General features: G+C 42.6%; 1 protein-coding gene across 1 annotated transcript; it reads right to left on the minus strand.

Moving 5' to 3' along the window:
* Positions 1–1048: 1048 nt before the first annotated feature.
* On the minus strand, positions 1049–3096 carry LOC119124808. Its single transcript, XM_037255098.1, has 2 exons — positions 3020–3096; positions 1049–2676 (listed from the first exon to the last, which is right to left on the minus strand). The coding sequence occupies exon 2, from the start codon at positions 2671–2673 to the stop codon at positions 1420–1422; it is 1254 nt and encodes a 417-aa protein (XP_037110993.1). The 5' UTR covers positions 2674–2676; positions 3020–3096; the 3' UTR covers positions 1049–1419.
* Positions 3097–12025: the final 8929 nt, after the last annotated feature.

Raw genomic sequence — 12025 nt, forward strand, 5'->3', positions numbered from 1 at the left:
CAACTTTCATTCTTACTCTTGTGTGACAATGATAATGTCGCGAAAACTTTCCCGTGGCTCGCCAAAATAAACGGATAATGTAATGTGCATGCCAGGCCACTAGTTGGCGCCACTTTTTATGGAGTTGTTTTAAATACACAAATGACTTTTTTACGGTAATGCGGGTGGCATTAAAAATACAGATGTCTGTTTGTTTTTTAAGTATTAACTATCTGCTTTTAACTGTCAGTGAGGCCAGACTAAATGTGCCTCACTTCAAAAGTACAAGCACAATAAACATATTGTTGAGTTAATGGCTACTATATATCTTTTGATGCAGCTCTTGCATCGGGTCATTGATGTACCTAATGAGCTTGGCTTGCTGCTGCGTTTGAATAAAACACGTCAGTAAATAAAGACTTGACACAGACACACGACGACGTAAGCATTGGACAAGATAAGCCGGACTGTTCTCATTTTCTGCTATATGGCAATAAGCTTCACGGTCTTGATTGGATTTTAATTGAGGGCACATTTTTACTGCTCATCAAACACGACACGGCTGTCGCGCATACTGTACACTGTGACCGCTGACCCGCCGGTCAACCCTGTTGAGATCCAATCTTCTCATCGGTGTCTGTTGACATTGTTTGTTCGCACTTTTTTGATAAAGGTCTCCTCATATCCTGAGTCGCTGCTCAAAATGTTGTAAAGAATGGCAAATATTGACCCTTTAATCTACAATATGGCATTGGTTTCACATCTTGACCAAATTTGTTTTCTTATTGCGCATCTGATGCCCGGCTTCAATGTTACATAAGCAACTTGCTATGTCTTAATTGGTTGTAAAAAAAAAAAAAGCAAACAAATGCGGTGAATTTATAGGGTTAGGAATCAATAGGTAGATTATTTTCATATACAGACAGCAACTTTTTACGCACGCAGGGGTGTAAAAATATATATGTTTTATCTATTTTTCTGACCATATACAATAAATACAAATACATAAATACATTTTCTGCACACATTCTGTTGACAAACTCATTTTGAAATCAAATGTCAACGCAAAGAATTTTTTCAGCATTTGTTCAATTTATTTTGAAAAGGAATTACAAAAGAGTGTGCTACATTTTAATGTTAGGCAATTTTGGTACAGACTTGAACAAGAAACAAGACATCTATGTACATGATTTTGTATTGAGGCAGGACAGAACTGGCCCCGGGGCCTTGAGTTTGACAGCGGTGCAAGTCAATCTTCAGACATAAACCCTAGAGAGGTTACTGCAGTACAATGCATAATCAGAAAGTTAAAAAAAATCTTGCAGACATATCAGTATACTGTCTTCAGTGTCATGTCCATTTTTGTCTCCTCTTCCCAAAAATATTTGATTTATGAGTCAAGATACCAAATGCTTGGTCTGCCTGGTATTCGCAATACTTTCACTTCCACTCTCCTCGGCTCAGTTGCTGGGAAACATACTGACAAAAACACACCCCTCCCTCCAAATGAGCCGGGCCGGGGCAAGGCTGTGGAAAGGGGAAGTGCCGCTTAGCAAGGCAGCAGGCGTACCCTGAGGAGAACTGGACTAGAGCTAATTTAAAGAGCTTCTCCGCGCTGGCCGGATGCTGAAACGTGTCCGCAAATTCCCCTTTGCAAGCGTCCAGGGAAATGTAGGTCAGATAAATGACGGAATTGGACTGACAACCCATCAGGAGCTTCTCCTTGCTGAGGATTGCGTTGGCTTGACCCGCAGCTTTTTGCATCTCCCTCACGACGTACTTCTGGTCATCGAGCTTCCAAAGAGCAAGGTGAACGAGCAAGCTGATTGGAACGGAGAAGAAACCTAGGATGGTTATGGCCCGCTCTCCTATGGAATTGTAGGTGGGGCTTATGGGGAAAATATGCATAGCGCACACTGTCAAATAAAAAAACATTGTGAATAACCCCAAAAAGACAGTCACCCCGGTAACATAGAACATCACCCTCTTCCAGAGTGGCCGCAGCCACACTTTCTTAGGAGACACGCTGTTGATGATGCCAATGGCCTCCTTGTAATTGGTTTGGTCTTCAATGATCAGGCGCAGTTGGTCCGGAACGTCCATCTCACTGAACTGGCCGGCGTCCCACGCCTGAAGACTTTCCACGTTCACGGCAGTTAAAGGCTGCAGGGCCTTCCCGTTGTAGATGGACGGCGGCTGGTAGGGAACCACTGTGGAGCCTTGGAGCTGCCGGTTGGGGGTGAAGAGCACCTTCAGTAGCTTGGCCAAGAATTCTGGATTATGGGCTTCCAGGTAGGTGAGGTGACACAGGTGGAGCGGGACGCAGATGTCCGGCTCCAGGAGCACGGGGACGATAGGCTTCCTCTCCAGGCAGTCTCGGAACAGAGACATGTTGGCCTCCAGGAGACACCAGCGGCTCCTCACAAACTCTGAGCTGAGGACCAGCAGGACTTTCTGGCTCTCCTGGATGCACTCGGACATGTTCTCCAACACCGTGCGTCCCGGCGTGAAGTCGCGCTCGTGGTAGCAGACGTGTAGGCTTTGGGCTTCCAGCTGCTCAATGAGCCCATGCGTCCACTGGTAGTCGGTGCTGCTGTAGCTGATGAAGACGTGGAAGCTCTCGCCTTTCCTCAGAGGTGGAACGTTGGCAGAAGGGACCGCGGTGCTGCCTGCACTAGATGATATCTCATCCATCTTCTGGAGAGAGATCAAAGCGTTTCAAGCACAATTACAACACGGGGTTCGCCGACATGTGCTCAAGAATTCCGACGTCGTAACTCAAATGGACATGCTGAAAAGTATGCAAGTACAAGGCAGACGATGGAGATGACGGGATCAACAGTGTTATTCGAAAGAACCGTTAATGTTCTCCATTGTTATTACTAAAGAAACTAGAAGAATACTCAAAGCCATTTCTGATGGAAAATTTGAGCCATCCAAGAGAGGACTTTGAGACGAGTGTAAATAGAACGCTTGTTTTGTTTGTTGAAAATGAACCCTGCAAAACAATCATGCACCGCACAAAACTGTCCCTTCTTACCTGACGGAGCAACGCACAGAAGTGAAAGTAAACACAGGAAGCGGAAAACAGCTGCAGTTTTCAAGTTTCCTTTTTTTTTTTTTTTTTTAAAACATGTTAAAGAGACAGTGCACAATTGTGCTTTCCGAGGCCTTTTTGTTTTTTTAAATCACAAAACTGCCATTGCACAGGGGTGTGTAGACTTTTGATACCCAACGTTTGAATCCATTTCGTTAGGCATTTCGATTTGTGTCTCTGTATCATGTCGTGACACGGTGAAGTCTGGTATGCGAAGCCTGGCAACGCTGTGGCCCTTGCGGTGTTTTAATATCCGAGAGATAGTGAAAGCCAAAGGGGAATTGATTTGAGTCAAATCCCGTCTGCATTCCTCATGGCATTCAATGACAACTCAGACTAGCAAATATACTCTACTTCCACTTAATGAAATGGACCCTGAATAAGCAATGCAGTGTTTTCACGTAGAGACAGATTTTGATGACTGTAATCATTGTAATCAATTTATTTCAATTTATTTGTTGGCGAGTGAAGCTAATTGAGTAAGATCGACAATCAATTGTGCTCCAAAAAAATTACCCACATGCAAATGGAGAAAACGAGAAGGGAGTGATGAGAATTAGCCCCGAGCGTGTCGTTGCCTCAAATTCTGATCAACCTTTCTGCCTTTTTCCATTCACTTTCCATTGCTGCGTTCCCACACTTTCTCTCCACAAATCATCTGGTGTGTGATGTTACTCGTGAGTTGTGTCTTTATAGGGGGAAAAAAAGCAAAAAGACAGTTTCTTCCTTATTTAATCTGTGGGAGTGTCTGTGTCGTGGAAACGTGACCCTATTCATCACATCGGCTCTGCTCTTCTCCCACATTGGGACAAATATCATAAACACATCTTTTATGCTGGGTTATTGTCACATGCGCTCAAAAAATATAAATAGAAATCAATTCCGATTGTTAGAAAGCGTGTTTATACCCAGTCAGAGCTAGCTTTGGCTAGCCAGCGCTAGCAAGCCAACGCTAGCAACACATGGTGGTTACATCTTCTGCTCTCTAGTGGCAGCTCATTTCATTGTTCTGCCTGTCACCATGCATTGCTGGATTGCCAACATTCAAATTTAATCTGACAAAGGGACCTCGAGTCCGAGGACGTTGGGCCTGTCCTTCATAAAACATCATCAGTCGCGCCACACCTCTTACGTACTACGCGTTCACTCTTTGTAAAGGAACGTCTTGCAGATGGGGAAAGAGAGACGATGTTTAAATCACTGCAAGTTGTTTAAGCCACAGCGCACTCTTTTATTTTGGACCGTAAATTTATAAAGTCATCTCCAAAATATGTCAATTAATATATACAGCCGCTAATGTTATTTACCGCTGTCATTGCGTGAGCATTGGCTGCTTTTTTTTTGCTTACATTGTCCCCTGATTGCCGGCCAAAAAGAAATAACACGCTTGACTAAAATGCACACAACGTGCAGCAGGTCCACCTGACAGTCAGGCTTCGACGTATTTCTTGAAAAGCTTTATAGGTTGACAGCCTTATGGAATCCTGCTTTCTCCGCACCATTGCTTCTGGAAAGCCTCAAACCACTTAAAGCAACAAAATGGAGAAATGAGACACTTTTATAATAACAGCTTGAAGAAAATGTGCACTCTAGCTGGGTTGTTACAAAAAAATAAAAACAGGAGAAAAGCTTCGCTTTCATTCCAATGATAATCCCGGATCACCTGCGTACTTTCTGGTAAGCCAGCCATTACGGCCCTTCTGTTGTCTTAGCGGTAGCGTCATGCAATTGAAGTCAGTAGGGAACAGATGTGTAGCTGGACTTTTGAAACGTATTAGCTTATAAAAAAGTAAAGTCCACAGGGTCTAATTTCAAGGACCGTGAATCTACACTGTGCCGTAAATGGTAACGGAACCAACACAAATCTTGTGTAATATAACGAATATTTTGTGGGATAGCTCAAGGGGCGACACAAACAACCGCAGGTTAGCGACGGTTTTCAAGGGCCACTTCACGGTGCAGATGAACTTCCACAGTGTCCAGACTCGAGCATGCCTCTTTAAAAGGGAATGGTAGAATTTACTATAATGGCTTCAAGTCGACTGTGAGCTCTCCCATAGCGGCGCAGCCCTCCCTGCGCAAAATTAGCGACATCGGGTCCAACCTGCTTCTGTATAACCATTTCATGTCAAGACCAGAAAGGCCTCACATGAAATTGTATTCCTTTTATTTTCATCTTTTATTGCCTCTCTCTGTACCTGCAAGCTAATGGCAGTGATTGTACTAATAATGCTCACAATAAGACAACATTGGATTACAAATAGAGCTTCTCTCGATACGCACGCTCGGGATTTGACCGCATTTCATTTGGGGTAAATAAAGTGGCATTACGACTGGTCCGCAATTCTGTCTTTATTAAAAATTCTACTGCGGAGAGATGAGACGTGGACAGTTGCACATCCCCCTGCTGCACATGTGATCACTTTTCATTAGAATTGCATTCTTCTCGTTTGTGCAATGCTGAAGATGAATGTGAAGTAGCAGCATGCTGAGCAGCCATTTATTTTCCAATGTGAGAGGAGACCTCCTACATGGCTTCTAAATGCTAATTTAAACACAGATATCCACAAGTTTGCAACAGTCTTCTCCGGCCCGTAAGCTACAAAATGAATGCACGCCACATAAATCGGCAGGTAAATTTGTTGGTGATATTGTATGTGGGTGCTTACGTCATTATTCTGACTGAGCAAAAGAGGAACGTCAACAAATAATTCTGTTCAACTCTTCCAACATGACACAGCAGCCAATCAAATGATTTATTGAGGCAAATGTGTGTGCGTGTGTGTGTGTGTGTGTGAGGCAGCCAAGCGGTGACGTCCGAGGAAGAAAGAAAGACCGCGTAGAAAAAAAAAAAGTCCGATTTAATATGCTACTGTCACACAATCAGATAAGTGGAGTGGACTATTGTTCTTATCCACTCAGATCAGTCCGGGATGACATTTTCCAAGTTGTACTAATGAAATAACATTTAGAGTACTGTGTACATATTTTAAATCTTTATCCGCAATTGGAGTGATTTTAAAATAAGATTTTATCGTTCAGCGGCCAGAAACAGTACTCAAGTAAGAATAATGTTACTTGAAAAAAAAAGACTAAAACTATTAATTTTTTTATTGAATATAACAATATTAATTATACTAATAATAATAATAATATATAAAGTTATTATAGATTTAAAAAATATTACTAAGGTGCAGTTTGGCTGGATTCAGACTATGCTTTTCCAATCACACGGTTAGCATGTGCTGATTTTGGGGGTGTCATAATCCTCATCACTTCCAAGTCCGCTCAGACAAAATTTTGGCCTTCACAGCCGTCGTCAAAAGATATTTCTCTGTGCATTTACCGCATTGCGGTGTCAACTTATTTCATGAAACAAATGTAACCGTTCAATATGGTTTCAATATCTTTGTTTCCCCTCATCTGAACTCTTTTGCCTGGCAGGCAAATGCAAATGAACGATGCTGATTTTTTTTTTTTTGGATGAATTCGTCTTGGCGATAAATCACACGAGCATAAGCGGGCTGACAAAGAAAGGGAGCAGGCCGACCGACCGACCGTCAAAGACGTTTGCCGTTCATCACGCATTGCCTCAGCTGCGGCTTGATGTGTTACCTGACAACCTGCGAGCATCCATCACACCCGAACTAAACGCATGCATATCGGAGCAGCTGCGGCGGCTTGTGCAACATATTTCCGTACAGATGACAGCGCTTATTTTTATTTTTTTTTTCCATTCTGTCATAGCCGCATGACCTAACAAGATAAATGACCTGGCCTTTTTCTTACAAAACAACCTTCTCACAGATCACTGTGACCGCCAATACTTACTCAACCTCAATGAAAAAAAAGAATTCAGACCACCTCCAACTATGTTGCTCATTTTCCAAGACTCAAAGATCCAAATTGCGATGCCCGAGGGTCCGAAGGGGGGACGGGATGTTTATGTGAAGCAGATAACATGTAGCCACTGAATTCCACCGCACGTATACAAAACAAGCCCGGCAGAGGAAAATGTATTTTCTCAGTGCGTGGGCCAAGAAAAGTTTGTCCAACCCTCAAAAATATGAGCTCGTCAGTTGCTAGTAGCGCTCAGTTGGAAGTCCCTTCACAAATGAATCAAAGTCTTGCTAAGAACCGTACATAACTTTTCCCTCAGTGGAGTATTATTTCTGTTGATGTGCAGCGTCCTGTTGCCTGCTTTACAGGCAAAACAAAGAAGAAAAAAAAGTACACAGAGAAAAAATTTAAATGCCTTGTAGTCCATATAATTAGCACTTGTAGCTAAAAAGATAAACAATAAAAAATATTAGGTCATCTTAAGTTTGCCTCTTTTTCCCAGTAAAAGCACCCTATTAGTGATTTTTTTTTTTTTTTAAGTAGTCAGACATTTAAAAAATCGTGCAAAGAACTAATGACATTTAACTCTCCAACTAAGGAAAATTTGCTGTTATTTAAAATGTCAGCAGACGCGGGTGATTTAAAAAAAAAAAAAAAAAAAAACAGTCACAATTGCCACTGTCTGGTTGTTGACAACAGAATTTAATAGGAAAAAAGTGAGAGGCTACAAAAAGTGAAGCCATTTGCAGCTCTTTTTATCCCTTGGCTAGTTACCCGCATACTAACGGCTCCTTCAATCGCCTCGCGGCAAAACAGATCGTTTGTGGCCATTTTTCTGCTGGAATGAAACAATCTCGAAGCTGTCAGGGACAAAAGTTTTAAGCCGACAATAGTCGACGGCGCAAAGCTCCTCCTGCCTCGTTTGACTCTCAGCTCCTCGGAAACCGAACCCCGTGGTGTCAGAGGTAGCTCGGAATGTCGGCTTTCTACGAACGGCAATGAATCAATTTGATTCCAAAACTCTCGCGAGAACGCTCTCGCACCGCAAACAAAGGCGGCCGTGCCGAGACAACAGCAAGCTCCATTAAGAAAACATTTGCTCACTTTCACATGGAGGGAGGAGAAGGGGGGGGGGGGGGGTGTTATGCCTGTTGCTCAGCCATCTTCTGCGGCCCTCCAACACATTTTGGATGAACTGCGAGGCTGACCGTGGGCCAAGAAAGACCTTTCACTCTGCGGTCGGCCTTACTATTGCTCTTGGGATGTTAGAGGAGCAGGCGCTCCGCTTGCAAAACTTCAGACACGCATGCTCATTCGCATGTAGGTGACGGGTCTCGCGCATATTTCAAGCCCATGTGGTATGTTAATTCATCAAAAGTTTGAACAGAGCACGGCTGTCTGGTGCTAAGCCCGAATGATATGTACAGTGCGGTGCAGAGTTGAATGTATCAAATCAGGCCACAAATTACAATGTTGGAAAAGATTAAGCACCAGAGGAGTCAGGGGAAAAGAAATATAGTTGTATAGTTAACCTGAGTTTTCATCAAAAAGCAGACAGGTTTTATCCTTCCAATGTATAATTAACAATATTATGGTGAGCTCCTGGTACATTCGAATATTAAAGACGTCCGCGTGGAAGACGAATAGCACCAAATTGTGTCTTCTCATATGAAAAACAATATTAAAGAAAGAGGAACTTTACAAAAGTTTGTAAAAGGCCTCCCCGATTGAGTTTGTGAGGGATTGCGCAATCTAAGGTGAGGCTGGCTGGCTGCCGCCTCACTTGACAACTACCTTGTGTATTTGAACAGCGGTGCCTTAGTCTTCACAATGCAGGTCCGTCCCCGTTTTGTTGACACGCACGCCACCACTAGGAAACCAGGTCTACGTCCTACCGAGCGCCCCCCCCCCATCTCGCTTGTTTTTTACTGTTAAGATCTGTCCAATTCCCCCGATGCTGCGCCGATAATAAACCGCGTGGGATCCCCGACGGGAGGCGTGGGAGGGCGTTGGCCGCTGGGAAATTGCGATTTGTGTCACTGATGCTTGAAGTTGTGATGCGTGTCAGGATGTAAACTGATGGCAGACATCCCGTTTCCCATGGAGGAAAGCGTGCGGGCCTTCGTGTAGTAGAGTTAAAAAAAGAAAGGGAGCACTGATGATGAATGAAATGCATTGGGGAAAATAACAAGCATTTCTGAAAAAGCGTCAGTTTAATAGCAAAAAGTTTGAGAGCCAGCACGCAATTGTCCCAGGTTGTCTTGGTAACAAGAGCTGGAGTGTTTGGAGGATGTTTTAGAATGAGCGCTGGTTCTGATGACTTTTCCATCGGGTTTAACGTGATTGACATTGAAACGCGACCCGGAGTGCGACTTCAGTGTGTTCACGCGGTTGTGGTTGTTCGGGTGATGACTGAAAGGAAAAGCAACCCGGCAATCTTCCGTCGGTCCAAACCATGCTGAAAATTGGCTTCCATCACTCATTTATTGGTGACGACTCTTTTTATTATTATTATTTTCTTTTTGAACATAACCGTTTTGTGAGCAATGAACAAAATGTTTCATCCTGATAATCACTGTAGTAAATGTTCAGATAGAAAAAGTCTACACATCCTTTTTACATGCAGTTTTTGTGATGTTTGATTTTTTTTTAAATTGATTTTATAGCAGAGTTGTACTAGTGATTATTTGTAAACACTGGAAGAGATTTTTTGATAAGTGTATCACAGCAAATGTTCAAATTGATGTTGGTTCAAATTAAAATGTAGTTTGCCTTTTAGTTGTGGTTCAAATTGTCCCACTTGTGGGCATTCAACTTTGGTGGCATATTTTAAGTATTCTATCCAAATTCTACTGAGAGCACAAATCCTTTCCAGAACTTTTTCTGTTTATCTCAAAGTCCAAATTGTGAATAATAGAAATGATTGATGACTTCGCGGAAAGCAACGACACCCTCCTGTCTCATAAGTTAGTACATCTGTGAACAACATGTTACGCAATATCACCCGCTGTGCCAGTTCAGCAACTGTTTTGACTTATGAGCTGGCAACACGGGGATTATGTGTCGTTCTTTTTTATTATTTTTGATTAATGGTAATTTGGAGATGCTTATAATTGAACCGTAAATGTAAATTTATCCTTTAGCGAAACATTTTTTTTGACAGCAAATAAATAGTGACTTGGCGCCATCTATCAGCTCTTCTGGGTCAATTTCATAACACGTTGTTTTTCTGCCGCTTGGTGATCCCATGAACATTTCCCCGACGCAACCATGCGTGGATGTCCTCACCGTGTCTCGTAACCTCTTTGATTCTCCGCTGCTGTGACTCAAAGTTTACCAGTGCGAAGTTCGATGAGAAAACAAGCAAATCTTTTCCAGATGTTCACGCCGACTGTCCGCATTTGTCAAGCGTGCAACGGGTCCAAAACACAGAGAGAAAAAAAAGGTGGAAAAAAAAGTTTTGTGACCTCGGTTGTTGACCCCACGGAGACGAAAACAGGACACGATCAGTGCAGACTTTTTGGAATTTATGCCAGCAGACATTGTGTTTTTTTTGTTAGAAGAGGATCATCGTATTAAAATGACTTTTCCTGCTTTATATCAAATAGAAAAATAAATAAATTCACCCAAGTGTTCCCAGACTGTCTTGACTGGCGTTCCAATTTCCTGCCACTTGTGACCTCACGTGTGCACGAGGCAAGCGAATGTTTTCTTATGTCACAGCGGGGGAATCCATTTAACACGGCGATGACCTTCCGAGTGAAGTCGCGGTTAGCGTGTCTGTCTCACGCTTTTGTGGTTTTGGGTTCCAAAGCTTCCTCACAAATTCCATAATGGACATGGAAGATTCGCATCTGACTTAAGGCGGCCATCTTGCTTTTTTCCGCACAAATTCCAAAATGGACATGCTAGCTCATTGTCCAGACATCGGACTTAAGGCGGCCGTCTTGCTTTTTACCTTTGACCTTATCAAGGAGAGCACACCTTTAAGTTCAGTAGTTAAAATTTTGCCTAACAAGAAAGTTTAATAACAAAAGTTAATTACAACAAGGGAACAATTTCTACATTTATCCCAACTATTATAATCAATTACTTTTTATTCCACAGACAAAACAAAAGTGATTTACAGAAAGATACAACTCCCTTCAGAGATAATGGCTCCAACACAGTTTGATTTATCTCGGGTTTGAAAGTTGCAGTCGATCACATAACTTAATAATAAATGACAACATAAATTGCGTATCTTCTTTTTTTTTATCCCATTCTGGCAGCGAGAAGCTGTAATGTTGCTGGGAAAGCCTCAGAGAAGTCTTGGAGGTCTTTTTTTTTTTTTTTTTTATTCATTTACTTTTTTATTCATTTATTTATTTATTTAAATGTTTTAGTTCCCTGGCACCCCAGGCTCGAGACTCATACTGTGTCTCTCCATGTTTTAAAGTCATAAGATGATTGATTGTGTAGTACATTCTCCTTTTCTGGCTTGGGGTGGAGAGAGAAAAGCGATTGCAGTTGAGACGCTTTCCAGACAGACTTTAGTGGGATGAGCTCCCCAACTGGTTTGAACTGGTCTCTTCTAGTCCCCTAGTCTAGTTGATGACACCATTAAGCATAGCGCCCATTAATTTGGAGCTCCTCAGGGATAGAGACGCTGTAGCTTAGCGACAGTTTACATTGAGATGACAACAGATTGGACATAAAAAAAAATGTTGGGCTGATTTCCAGGCTTGTGTTTCTGCATGCAAATGTAAACAAATGTCCAAAGAAGCCCCATTAAACTGTAATCTGGGAAGTAAATTGGGGGCACAACATTCCCATGGAGGGGTCCTCCAGTTTGAGGAAAAGGGAAGTCCGCCATGTCCCTTATCTGGCCCATCGCGTTCGTGGCGGCTTCAGTGACAACAACTCGATTGGTCCGAGAGCTTCGGGCCTGCTCAATTTTAGCTCAGGATGAAGTGAGTAAGGAAATGCTTGTAGAAATATCCCCTTCCTCAAATTGTCTCCGCTTTCCCTCTCCTTGACCTAGAAAATGGATTATACCATGATTGCGTGTATGTTTATGTGCTGAAAAATCAGGTTCAACTGGCTGACTGATAGTTGCGGCCGACTTTG

Source organism: Syngnathus acus, chromosome 6, assembly GCF_901709675.1.
Source record: "Syngnathus acus chromosome 6, fSynAcu1.2, whole genome shotgun sequence".
Lineage (NCBI taxonomy): Eukaryota > Metazoa > Chordata > Actinopteri > Syngnathiformes > Syngnathidae > Syngnathus > Syngnathus acus.